The sequence below is a fragment of the Cynocephalus volans genome, chromosome 12, assembly GCF_027409185.1.
Source record: "Cynocephalus volans isolate mCynVol1 chromosome 12, mCynVol1.pri, whole genome shotgun sequence".
NCBI classification, from domain to species: domain Eukaryota; kingdom Metazoa; phylum Chordata; class Mammalia; order Dermoptera; family Cynocephalidae; genus Cynocephalus; species Cynocephalus volans.
Window position 1 is genome coordinate 79,077,453 of NC_084471.1, and position 14,325 is coordinate 79,091,777.

Here is a 14,325-nt window from a genome sequence, read left to right on the forward strand (position 1 = left end):
TCCTGAAGGTATTGGTTAAGAAGTGGCTGCCTGATAGGAACTGTGGCCTTTGTAAAAAGACACAGCCCACCCTGACCTCATTCCTCTCCTACCCTGCAGTGTCCTACTGGTGTCTCTCATTGCTGAGCCTCACCAAAAGCCCGAGAGCAAGGGAGCCCATTATTGCAGCCCATGAAAGTCAGTCTCCCCCCAGAGCATGGGTGGATCTGGAGGAGGAAACGAAAAAATATTTGGCAGCAATTTCTAGTATGCCTTTTGGGTGCCTTTTGGTAGCATCTTTCATCTTGTGGAGACCAGGGTGCTCATTTTAGAAGATAATGTCTTAGCTAGGATGCCTAATTAAGTGGTGTCGTAACATTCATAAAACATCCCTAAATTCTAGCAACTATTAGGCTGGTGCTTCTGCCCCAAAGGACTATGTCATAACCAGGGAACAAATGCACTTCAAGTATCTTTGTCTTTGTTTTGCTTGAACCAACTTTCTCTCCTCTCATTCATCCTCTCATTCTGGAAAATTCTAATCACCCTCCAAAACCCAGGTAATATAAAATTCCCTATGTGCAGTTTTTCCTTTTCCTCCCTCATTCCCTTTGGGCTAATCTTTATTGCATTTCTCCTTTGTATATAATATTCCTGATAACAGCAACAACAAAAAAATCTGCTCTGATCAGGTCAGCTAAATTATAGTGCCTTGAGAGATCTGAGATGTCAGTAGTCATGTTCATATGTCTTGGAAAACATTATCATAAGACCATCTTCACTTAGAAACAAACGTGATGGCACCAGAAAATCATAATATAACCTCAAATGCTTTTTGTAACCCTTACCCTAGATCCCTGCATGTAAGATGTAACCTAATAACAATCCCGAATCTGTACATCATGTACAACTAATAGAAAAACTGAAGTGATTAGAGAGGGGCTGTTCTCTCTGTCTCCCTTTGATTCTTCCCCCTTCTTGTGATTATAAAATGCTAAGCCTTGCTAGCCCTCTTGGAGTGCATTTCTTAGGGGACCTGACTATGAATCTCCCTGGTTGCAATTGTCATATTGGCTCAATAAATCCTATACTTTAGCCTCAGTTTCTTTTAGGTCAACATTTCATTGAGCGAATATTTAATTTTCTTCTAGCTCCCCCACCCCACCCCATGGCTATACTTCTTAAGTTTTTTGTTTTTGTTTTAAAAATTTTTGCCTGACACACTGCTGTTTGTGATTAAGTAGGTCCTCAACAGGGATTTGTTGACTAAATGAGGTTTTCTGAGGGCTTTGGGTTATAGATATGGCATCATGTGCAGCCACCAGCAACAACAAAACTTTTATGAGCACTTTGGAAAGTAGGTGGGTGGCTCATGTCACTCCCTTCCCTCACTCAGTTTTTTGGGGTAGAAGCTTTCTATTTCTGAGAGAGAGGCTGAAGGAGAAAGCTCCACAGTTTCCAAAAGGACTAATTACAGTGATGCAGAAGATTCAACTTTTCCCTCAATCTAGAATGTAGCTACTTTCTTCTTTACTTTGTCAGGCTATGTGCACTACTTCAATGTAGTTTTCTGAACATCTGGTGTTCAACAGAGGGAGTGATAAAATCCAACTCCGGAAAGATACTAGTTTCCTGACTTAAGAGAGAACTTCTCTCAGTGTGCTGTATCCTTAGAACCATGGGGATAAAAAGGTAGGAGACCTGGGAGTGGAAGTCAGAAGAAGGTATAGTAGTCTCCCCTTATCCACAGGGAGTATGTTCCAAGACTGCCAGTAGATGCCTGAAATTGCAGATAGTACTGAGCCCTATATATGCTATGTTTTTTCCTATACATACATACCTGTGATAAAGTTTAATCTATAAATGAGGCACACTAAGAGATTAACAACAACTAATAATAAAATAGGACAATTATAATAATATGCTGTAATAAAAGTTTTGTGAGTGTGGTTTCTCTCACTCTCTTTCAAAATATCCTGTTGTACTGTAGTCAACTTCGTTTAACCTTGGTTGACTTTGGGTAACTGAAACCATGGAAAGCAAAACCGTGAATAAGGTGGGACTACTATAATGCTGCATCATCCTGTTTCTCCTGCTTCCTTTCCCTACTCAGCCACTGTGGAACCGCACTTGAGGGAGCTAAGTCTTTGTTTTTCCGGGTGCTGATGCTAATCAGAGACTGAGTAGCTTAGTCTAGGTTTGTAGCTCCAAATGTTTAGTTATATACATTATATTAAACATTTTAATTGAAATTTATGAATACTTTTTCATGTTATTGGGTAAGAATAAACTTGAGTCAGGTGAACCACACCAGATAAGGCTAATTACATAGCCAATTGTGGAGATTAGGATAAGATTTATGGATAGTTTTGAAAAGTGGTTCATCATCAGTGGATTAAAATATGAGGTTCTCCTCTCTGTCTCTGTCATTTACAGAAGTGTGTATTTACTGGTCCCTGGAACACACTCCTATGCTTTCTGGTTCTTAGGCTTTTTACTGAATTAATAATCTCTTTAATGGAATTACTGAGATGTGTTTTTTTTTCTGGAATGTCTTGAAGAAATACCTTTTTTCCTATCAACCATCGTTGTAATTAGTAAAAGGTGGAAGATTTATACCACCTGAAGAGAAACCAGAGTATCATCATTGAAATTAAAGATCCATTTAGGGGAGAGGAATTTTTTTTTGGTAGACCTGAGTTACCCATTATTTAGGCAGTGCCTGAGCTCTTAGGAAACAAGTCAGCAAGCCCACAAATGGTCTAACTATTTCCTATGGTGTGTCAGAACTCTTTTCTAGAACAGAAGGTGGAGGGTTAAAGTAGGGCAGATGCTTCCTTGATGTGGTGTCTTCTGACTGGAATGAACTAAAGGAGGATCAAAAAAGGGACCAGAACCCCAGTTGCTCAGCTGTTGTGACAAAGTGATAGCTGTCCTAATTTTTAGGAAACGGAAGGGAGGAAATAAGTAAGATATAATTAACATTAAGAAATCAAATTGAACACTAGTAAGTAGTACCCAATATAATGATCATCCAGAACTCTAACAAATGGAATAAAGAAAGGCAAAGGGACTATACAGGGGATAGATTTGTTGGTGTTATGTAGGAGGAACAAAGGTGTTAAGGTGCCAAGTGAGCTAGTTACAGATAGGAGTAAGTAAAAGAACCACACAAAGTGGGAATCAGGTCAGATTATTGGGTAAATCACATGGGGATGAGATCAGAATAACTCAAGCAAAAGAAGAAAAGATAGTTTACAAAGACATTTAGGTAATGGAAAAATTTGTTACATCTATGAAACCATAGATTAGGGACAATAGTACGAGTACTTCCTAACAGGACAAAAATCAGCAATGGCAAAAGAATGCAAAAAGGAAGACCTTTTGTGTTATTCATCTTCTCTTTGTGGGAAAAATAACTTGCCCAATAAATTAGCAAATGAAAGTCTTGTCTCTTCTGATGTTTTTAATAAAATGGAGAACAGAAGAATAGGAGAAGTGAGGGTGTAAGAGAATGTCTGAAAAGTACTGGACAAATGACATGCATTTAAAACTATAGGTTTGATTCCTTGGACTAGATTATTGAGTGATGTTATCGCTACTCTTATAATTCAGGAAAAAATGGGTACCTGCACAAGTAGTGGGAGATTATAAATTATAATGGCATGGGCTTAAGTCAACATTCCTTCAGTAGCTACAAATCATCGATTAGTCGTTTGTCAACATTTTAGTCAGTAGCATTTAATTCAATTTAATTCAGTATAAGTACCAATTGTACCACAACAATTGAATCCACCTTTTTAAGCAAACCTGTTACTCAGGAAGTTATTCATTATTTAATGAATGAAATTTCCTTACTGGTTATTTGAAGACAGAAAAAAATGATAATAATACTGAAAATAAAAATTCCCATTTTGGTTCCTGTTATATGGTATACTGATATGAATAACAGGATAAATGAGACTTGATTATTCATTACTATGAAAAGGTTAATTTGGGGATTATGACTTTTCTTTGCAAATGGAGATGTAACTAATATTCATTTTTATTATCTTTGCACAACAATACATGTATGTATATTTGTATGCATATGTACACATTTCTAGTTAATGTTCACTGTTGTATTATTTCTATTCCTGACATAGTTTTTTTACATTTAATTTTCCTAAACACTCAGGGCATTCAGAGTGTGTTTTAAAAAATATAGCAATAATTTGGGGAGCCAAAGAGTAAATCATGCATTCTTTAACATGGTGGGAAGCCCAAATTGAAATGTTAGAGTGCCTTATGAGAGAATTGACTTCGAGAATTTTTAAGTGGTGCTATAACAACAACAGAAGCAACAACACTTTGTAGGTACACAGGTTTTCATTGCCACATAGTTTCTCATTCGTTCAAGATACTATGATGTGGATGTGTAGTCATAATATTTTATAGATATTTTATAGATAAGGAAATTGAGGCCGAGAGAGTGACTTGCCAAGGTCACAGCTAGTATGTATAAGACCTGTGAAGTATTTGAGATTTTACTCTATTTACAAACTAGCAAGTTAGACTGTTCCTGTTTCAAGAATAGTGGCAGAAGACACAAGACTCTTGAGTTGGAGGCTAAGGACTTTTATTACTCACAGTACAAGAAACATAGTGAGCTTCCTGTTAATGAACTGATTCGCCATTCCCTCTCACTCCAGCCAGGGAGTTGCGGGTGTACCTATTATATGGATGTGTGCAAGCAGTGAGGACATTGAGAAACATGAAGCTTGTGGGTTCATTACTTTTTTTGTAAGCAGGAGCAAGCCAGCTCTTTGTCAGGTGGAAGATGTTACCTCATCCTTAAAGGTTGCTTGCTGCAAACACAATCCTGAGGAATGATCCATGAAAAGGCAGTCACAGTCTTGCATTCTTGACATCCTTAACTCCAATGGTGGATTGCCTCTTGATGACAGTGTGTGGCAGAACTGAATTGTAAACTCAGTTTTGCTGAGCTTTGTTACAACAACTCTAACTGAAAAGGTAGCAAGTGTAAACCTTTCCCCCAAAATATATTTATCTTTTTATTTTTCTGTTTTACCCAGGACATCTTGAAACTAGTCCTTTGACTTATTTGATGTATTCAGTTACTAAAACCAATTTTGGTTATTACGAAGACAAAGAACAGAAAGCAGGGCCCAATTTGAGGAAGCTTGCTAGATTCAGTCTCAGATTCTCCTCTAATCTTCACCAGCTATTGCCACTGCAAGGAGCCATAATAATGTTTTCATAAATGAAGTCCCTTATCCCTATGGCCACAGCAACATTTGCTACAAAAGCTGGAGTATACATTAGGAACCATGAAGAAATAAGGAGCAAGTGGTATAACTAATGGTGGGTATAGTGTGTGGCAGGGGAAAAAAAAGTAGTATATTGCTACCTTTTTTGTTTTATTGAAACATAACTGATTAAAAAAAATTTTTTTTTATTGAAACATATCTGTGCAGTACTGTGTTGAATATCAATATATTGTAACCTTTTCAAAGCCAATATAGAAAACTTTCATTTTTCTTGAAAGATTAATTTAAATAGAATTTGAAGTTGGAAAGAATCTTAGGAGTATTAAATTCATGTTCCTCATTTTGTAGATTAAAAAATTGAGATGTAGAATGGTTAAATGCTTGTTTAAGAACAAGTTTCTAGTGCTGAGTAAAGTGATGCTAGTTAGATTATTGTGATTATCATATGTGAGTACTATGTTAAATCCATGGGAATGAAGTGATGTGTAGTTATTGTGTTTGGTATTGTAAGTAATCTAGAAATGATTTAATGTATACAGGAGGATGTGTGTAGGTCATATGCAAATACTATACCATATTATATTAGGAACTTGAGTATCTGTGGGTTTTGGTGTGTGGGGGGTGGTGGTCCTAGAACCAATTCCCCTCAGATACCGAGGGACAACTGATAATGTAATTATACATACATAATGTATAATTATCTATATATTACACATGTATAATTATAGATAATTTATCATTATATACCATGTCTCGATAATTATAGGTAAATGTTGTTGGTAGCCTTTTATAATATAATATTGCTATGTAATATTTGAAAATTTTATCCTGAATACTTATGACATAAATTTTATGCATAATTGTTTTCTTTAAAAAACAGTTTCAAATGTATGTAGTTATATGATTATACATTTCAAAAAGCCTGCAATGCTTTGTTATTTCTGAATGTTAATGTTAACCAAAATGTTAACATTGATGATTTCTTAGTGTTGGGATTAGATGAGTGTGTTTAATGGTCTTATTTTTTACATAAAGAAAGAAGGTATTTCAAAATATTCAGAGTTGTAAATTTTGGATTCTTTTTTCAGTTTTCTCTTTTCCAGAAGTATTGGTATATTTTGTATGTACATAATCTCATACTAGTTTTGAAATTGAGGTTTGCCGCTGGGTAAATTTCAAACTTCACATTATAAAGCAGTTGAATTGGCTTGGATTGGGACTTCATCTGAGAATTCTTGACTCAAGTATAAATTTAGGGATTTGGAGTATTTAAAATACTAATTTTTGAAGGAGAATTGAAAAGGCGAATTTATCCCTAACCTTTGAAGTGCAGTCAGCTTCGAATTATCTGCACGTGTGGAAGACTGCCACCACCCAGCTGGGAATTTCTCTGACCTGCTGGGAAACTGTCATTGCCTGGATCCAGTAGAAAAGGGTTCTGCCAGTCTAGTTGGACTTTAAAACCACTCTCTCGCCTGCCCATGCAGATGGATGGAATTGGGCATCATCCAGGTTTCAAACTGAATCCTCCTTGCCATTAGCAAAGATAATAATCAGATGAGTAGAGGTTAGGAGATTAAGTTAAAGACATTCTGAGTGACATTGGCCTTCTAAAATTGACTGTTATATCTGCAATAATTCAAATGGCACCTAGTTTCTCTTTATATTGAAATGAAATTAAAAGTATTGTAATAGCCAAATTAGCCTATGGTTATAAATCATTTACTTAATGAGGCACTGATTTCAAACAGTAGCCAAGTGTTCACCTCCATTTAGAGAATTGTGTTTATTTTTGTCTGTTTTATTACATGGGATTTGTTAAGCTTCACAGAGTGTGTATAGCAGCCATAAAACTGGTGGAAAGCAGAGACCTGGTGTTAAAAAGGTAGCGTTCAGGAGAGAGAGCAGCCTGAGCTGAGATGTGACTTTACGGTGGAATACAAAGAGTTTGTGGGAGCTTCCAAAATAAGTGATATCTAAACACAGATTGAGAACCTGAGATGTTCTGGCTGGTAAATGAGTTGGGAATTAAGAGGATGGAGAGGAGTGTTCAGGAAAAGGGAGCAATGTATTTGAAGCCATAGAAGCAAGAGAGAGCATAGGTTGTTAGTGAAACGGATTAAGATAAACTAGTGTTATAACACCAAGGGTTCGATTCCCATACAGGCCAGACAAAACAAACAAACAAACAAAAATGAAAAACCAGCAACAGCAATAACAACAAAAAATCAGACAAGCCATCACCACTACCACCAACAAAAATTCTTTAATACAAAGGTGGAACATGGTAAAAACAGAGGGACTTAGGGATGTATGTATAACAGTATGTAAATATTGTTTCCCTCGTTCCCTTTTTTATAATATAGTGTCCTACTGTTAAATAGTGTTAGATAGAAGGGTCATCTTGGATGTTATAGTTTTCCTCCACAGGTGAGGAAACTAGAGCTTTGAGAAAAGACCATGTCATATCTATGGAGTGAAAAAAAGCAGTAGAACCCAGGTCTCCAATGGCCAGTCCATTGCTTTTTCCACAGTACCTAGCCAGCTCCACACTGATTATTACATTCCATTCCAAAGCTAAAGACTTTATAAAAGAAAAACACCAACATCACAGAGGAAAGCAAATAATTGCATAAATAAATATAGCCTTTACTTAACACATTTTTTGGAGTACCAAATTCTACTTTAATAACTGGGACTATAGAAATTCACTCCCTTCTCAAAATTGTCTTTCCTACCCTCTATTGACCTTTCATCTTGATCAACTGGAAAGAATGAAAAGTCGAGAGATATGGACTTAGACTTGGCTTTATAGCTAATAAATAGATGAACTTTTTCTACTGCTGTAGACCTGACCTGAGGTTGTTTTTTATTTTTTTATTATTATTTTTTAATCTCAAAAAATAAGGATGTGGTGCCAGATTCCTTTAAAAACCATTACTTGATCTATCTTTATCATTTTATATTTTCAATCCCTGGCTGTCTTTTCTTCCTTAAACTTTTTTCCTTTCTCCATGGCAGGTAGGAATCTCTTTAAAAATCTAGATACAATAAGTCAGTTGTGTGTAGGTCCACACATACTACTAAGTGAACAGAATAGGGCCAAATTTCAGCTCGTTCTGTTATGAACATATCACCAAATTTACCTTCCTTCTTTGAAAATAGGCCTTAACAACAAAAAGCTTAGCATATAATTAAAAAAAAAAGAAAACAGGACTTGAAATTAGGAAGAGATGACAGAACAGGAAAGTATTGGAGTTTGGAGTAGGTGGAGGTAGACGTGGGATAGGTGGAGTGCTGTGGTCTTCTAAATGGAGGAGGACAACCCATGATAATTCACTGGGTTTTGGAGGGAGAATATTAGAACTCTTTGTATTTATTTTTAATTTCTTGCTTTACAAAATTCTTCTTTTGTATCTCAATATATGACAAATCAATATAGTAGTACATGCATATCATTTGTAAATGAATAAGTATATGAGGGTATTTCAAAAAGTTCATGGAAAAAATTGAATTAATAGATGATACAAATCTTACCGTGAACTTTTTGAAGTACTCTTGTATATTGTGAGAATATGCCTAAAACATGTTAAAGTATCAGAAGGTAATAGTCAAGTAAGTTTGAAAACTGGTGAAGAATTTGTGGTAAAGGCAAGTCAAGGGCATCAGGGCATCAAGATAACTATTATGTGCTTAATTTTTCATTTTTGCATACCATCATTACTGGAAATAAAGAGAAGAAATCTAAAACAAAAATAACAACAAACAGCATTTTGGTAGTAGAATTTATTTGACTGAGTGCCTAACTCTTGCAGAGTTGAGGAAAAGTATTCACCTGGATAAATATTTAAATTTAAATTGAATTTTACTTGTGTTCATGATTTTTGGGGATTGCTAAGTAACTCATTAGGATTTTTAAGTCATCTCATATACTGAAATAGATTCAGTATAATTCAATTTATTTAAACTTTTCAAATAAAGGAGCAGCAGGTGATTTTATGTTATTTTTTAAAAAAGATTTGGCCAAGAAATTTTAAATCCTATTTCTTGATTTTTTTTCCCATTTATTTTATTTTATTTCTTTCTGATTGTTTCTCACAGAATAAGACCACAGCTTGCCAAAGAGAAGATCGAAGGATGCCATATTTGTACATCTGTCACACCAGGAGAGCCTCAGGTCTTCCTAGGGAAAGATAAAGCTTTTACTTTTGATTATGTATTTGACATTGAATCCCAACAAGAGCAGATCTACACTCAATGTATAGAAAAACTGATTGAAGGTTGTTTTGAAGGATACAATGCCACAGTTTTTGCATATGGACAAGTAAGTACCATATTATTTTCATAGGAGTTGTAACTTTTTAGAAATGTTAATTCAGTTCCACTTCCATTTTTGTTTCTTCAGGTTATGTTAAGGTTAAACACTAATTTTTCTCTACTCTTTTGTTCAGACTGGAGCTGGCAAAACATACACAATGGGAACAGGATTTGATGTTAACATCATTGAGGAAGAACAGGGTATTATTTCTCGTGCTGTTAAACACCTTTTCAAGAATATTGAAGAAAAAAAACACACAGCAATTAAAAATGGGCTTCCTCCTCCAGATTTTAAAGTGAATGCCCAATTCTTAGAGGTAATAATCTAACTGTATCATTAGTTTCCTTTAAATTTTGTCCTTAGATCATAAGCCCTTATGATTTTATGCCCTTGGCTTCCAGTACAGTGCCTTGCATACAGTACACAATAAATATTGTTTGAGTAAATTAACATTTGATAATAGTTAACTATTTCTTACTTGTAGGCAATGATGTTGGCATTTAATATTATAAACACCTGACCAGTGTCCATAAAGTAAAAGAACAATTAATATTGTTTATTTCAGATCCTTCCTTTATCAAGAGATAAATATAAATTGCTGTTGTAATTTAGACAGGCTTACAAAGTGCTAGGAACTCAGTGGCTAATACCAAAAGGGAGAATGAGAATGTGAGAATTGAGGGTATAGCACTAATCTGGCTGCAGAAGCTGGTATCCTTGAATAGATGGACATCGCATCAAAGGTTCGGGCAGGTTTGGATTAATGTAGGGCAGTCTGATCTGGTGGGAGGGCACGACAGTAAGAGGACATCTAGAATTTGAGCAACATTGCAGTTAGATAGACAGTGGCATTATAATTCTGGGTTCTTGGTCCAAAGAGTGTTTTAGTCTAGATGACCTGATCCATGAGCTAATCAGTTTGATAATTGTTGAAACATTTTATTCAGCATTATTTAACACAAAATAGGAAACTTAACTCAAATTAATTACTGCTGATTTTAATGGACATCCCCATTCAGTAAAAACCGAAAACAGTGTGTGTTTATATCAAAAGAAAGGTAAGCGATGGTGGGAAAAGAAAAGAAACAGTGTTCTTTCATCTTCCCTTCAAAGTGTTGTTAGGCATGTGACTTTAAAGCATATTGATAGAAAAATAGGCATGTGTATCCTGTTCTAAGGAGGTAACTTGATCTTTTCAGCCTTATTGACACAGAAACACTAATATTGTTGCTGACCTTGCAAAAATGCTGAGTATTAATTTTTAGGCACATTAAGAAGGGTAGTGGGGTCAATAGGAAATATATTTTTAGCTCAAGTAGTGAATATTCTTAAATCTTCTCTAAGCTTAGGATTTGTCTACATTTGGCACACATATCGTAGAATTTGCTTGTATTTTTAAATACTTGCTTATCTCTTACAAAGTATTAGTAGATCATTTACATAGTCATCAACCCATTAGTCATGACTAAGCCATTTACAGTTCTTACTCTTGCATTTACTTATTTCTGTAATAATAATTGCTTCATTCATTTTTATGCATTATTTTGAAGAAATATGTGTCATTTTAAATAACTGTTAAAATATGTTTGAAAAATAACATTATGTAACTTATGACAACCGCAAGGCAATTTCTGATAAAATTAAACTAGTATTTCCTTTTGATAGCTCTATAATGAAGAGGTCCTTGACTTATTTGATACCACTCGTGATATTGATGCAAAAAATAAAAAATCAAACATAAGAATTCATGAAGATTCAACTGGAGGAATTTATACTGTGGGCGTCACAACACGTACTGTGAATACAGAATCAGAGGTGACATTTATGTTGCAGTTAAAATAGAGTATGGTTGGCTTTATTTAAATAGTCAGCTTTGCTGATAGTCTGCATAAGATCAAGTTATGAAATCTGTGTCCTTGAGCATAACATGGAGTTTAAAATCTTGTCTTCTTTCCAGAATATTATTATAAAAATGTCAAGGTTATGATAAAATCAGTACATTTATAATACCATCAAAAGGATCTAAGCAATATGTATATATATTTATTTATTTTTTCACAGCTAGAGAAAGTGGGTTAGACAACTGATGGTGAATTATGACATCATAATCCTTTTGTACCTTTAGCTGTAACATAAATAGGACTGTGTCATGGCTCCTAAAGGGAGATTTAAGAAAAATTAGAAAAAAAAAAAGAATTTTCAGCAGACAATACAGAAGAGCCTGAGTAATTCAAGTTATTGCTCCGTTTGTACTAAAGCGTTCTACTGTAACAGTTTTGGAATGGAAGCTGCAAATGTCAGCAAATGGCAAACAATGGAATCTCAGTGTTTTTTCTTATTTAAAAAATAATACACTATTATACTAAGTTCAGTTCAAAAAGTGCTGTAACTAAAATAACAGTATAAAATCCCCATCGTTTACATCCCTTAATATGGTGGGTTTTAGCCATTAGCTCGGACTGGATTGTGTGGTATCTTGCTTAAATATTGCTTAGGTACATCCCTTTTTTCTTTTTCTCTTCCAGATGATGCAGTGTTTGAAGTTGGGTGCTTTATCCCGGACCACTGCCAGTACCCAGATGAATGTTCAGAGCTCTCGTTCACATGCCATTTTTACTATTCATGTGTGTCAAACCAGAGTTTGTCCCCAAATAGATGCTGTGAGTTAGTTGTAGTTTTTTAAACTTTCAATTTTTATCTCCCTAAAGTCACATGAATCTCAGGAGACTATGTCTGAACCAGATTGTTTAATCATTCCTTTTCCTAATTTCCTCTTCTGATCCTATTTAAATTGAAGCTGGCCAACCATGTGAGATTTTAAAACAAAAAATTGAATATGTGTCTGCAACAATCAGAAGGCATGTTCTGGCTGTATAGTGATGGATGTAGTGAGACCCTCTGCTTTTCAGGACTCTGTGCTGTAGGTTTTTCTTTATCAATATAAGCAAATCCTTAGTTGATAACAGTTGGGTTCTGACTTTATAGCTTCTTTCTGACTTTAAGTTTCTAATTCACAGCAGACATTTTTTCATTTATATTTATTTGGCTACATGACTGTTTCTTTGGCTATACTTATAAAATGTATGTGGAGTGAGTGCAAGGTGGGGTTGGAGGATATTTAGGGTCACATTAATAATGTATTTTCAATTATTTTCCTTAATTGCAGGAAAATGCAACTGATAATAAGATGATTTCTGAATCATCACAGATGAATGAATTTGAAACTCTAACTGCAAAGTTCCATTTTGTTGATCTGGCAGGATCAGAAAGATTGAAGCGTACTGGAGCTACAGGCGAGAGGGCAAAAGAAGGCATTTCTATCAACTGTGGACTTGTAAGACTAAGGCTTTGGGCTGGGAATATATAAGGGCTTTTCTATTGTCCTTTTCTCTTTTTAATCCATAATACCAAATGGAAATCTTTTATGCACTGAACTGAGAAACGAAAGTTGCAGTGAACTTATTAGTAATGCAGTGAGTTGCTGATCTCACGTTATAGGCCTTTTTATTTTTTTCACATTGCAGGTTTTCTTCATGTGTGTAAATTTGGTTGGATTAAATTTTGTAATATATGCAGAAAATTACATATATAGAAATTATTTAAAAAATTCTTTCTACACAAAATATACTGTAAAAATCAACTTTTAATATTAAGTATTTCATGGGATAAAACTTTCAAAATAGCTTTCTGCTAACATTTTATTGATTTTGGAGTTATAATTAAATGCTTTTTCGTAATGATTTTTTCAAGGTGAGCATTTTTCTATATTATATTAGGAATTAACTTTAATACCTTGCCACCTAGTGGTATTTTGATTAGAAAAATACCTCGTGGTTGAGTTAGCATAAAATTTCTGTTATGTGGAAGAAAATGTTTTAGAGCAGTTTTGTGTAGTACGTTTTTTTTCCTTGCTGTCTTCACTGTAAAATTGGACATTTGTTTCTGTATAAAAGTGATGGCAATCTCTAAGTTTCTGTGATGCTAACAGATGCTGTGTGCTTTCTGCGTTGCTTCCTTCCATCCTATAGTTGGGGGCTCCAAACAGAGGGTCCTTTTCTATCATTGCCCAATATTTGCTACCATACGATTGTGACCCTTCTCTGGGGGAATTATCAGCCGAGGCTGAGAGAGCCAGACCGCCCAACTACAATACCCATTTTGATGCTCCCACAATATTGTTGAATGTTATATAGATGTTGTGTGTGACCTGAATCCTGGACTTTGTGTGTTGTTTTGAATTTCTTGGGAAGTAAAATCATGGTGGTATTTATATTTGTGCTGTCAGGAAAAGATACAAGCCATTGGTCTGTTTCTCTGTTTAGGCTGTTGAAGCATGTTGAGAAATATCTAGTAGAGTTTCAGGGTGGCCAGTGCTTAAGACTATAGCCTCTCTGGAAAAGGGGGACCAAGAAACAGTGTGATCCTGATGCTACTTCCTGCATAATCCTTTGGCCCTAACAGAGACATGGTTATAGATGTTTGCATGACTGAAGTGTGATGTGACCAACGTTTTTTTTTGGTTTTTTTTTGTTTTTTTTTAAAAGATGACCGGTAAGGGGATCTTAACCCTTGACTTGGTGTGGTCAGCACCACGCTCACCCAGTGAGCGAACCGGCCATCCGTATATGGGATCCGAACCCGGGGCCTTGGTGGTATCAGCACCGCACTCTCCCGAGTGAGCCACGGGCCGGCCCGTGACCAACGTTTTGTATAATGCTTATGCTGTAGGTGCTAGTTTGGTGACAGTAAGAAAAGCAA

General features: G+C 35.3%; 1 protein-coding gene across 7 annotated transcripts in view; it reads left to right on the plus strand.

The window, feature by feature from the left end:
- KIF21A (kinesin family member 21A) overlaps nt 1-14,325 on the plus strand; it is a 146,927-nt gene that overhangs the window by 62,073 nt on the left and 70,529 nt on the right. For all 7 annotated transcript variants that reach the window (XM_063115509.1, XM_063115510.1, XM_063115513.1 and 4 more), the window contains exons 2-6: nt 9,351-9,573; nt 9,701-9,883; nt 11,233-11,382; nt 12,093-12,227; nt 12,734-12,901. In XM_063115509.1, coding sequence (XP_062971579.1) covers nt 9,351-9,573; nt 9,701-9,883; nt 11,233-11,382; nt 12,093-12,227; nt 12,734-12,901 — 859 coding nt within the window. The remainder of the gene's footprint in view (nt 1-9,350; nt 9,574-9,700; nt 9,884-11,232; nt 11,383-12,092; nt 12,228-12,733; nt 12,902-14,325) is intronic.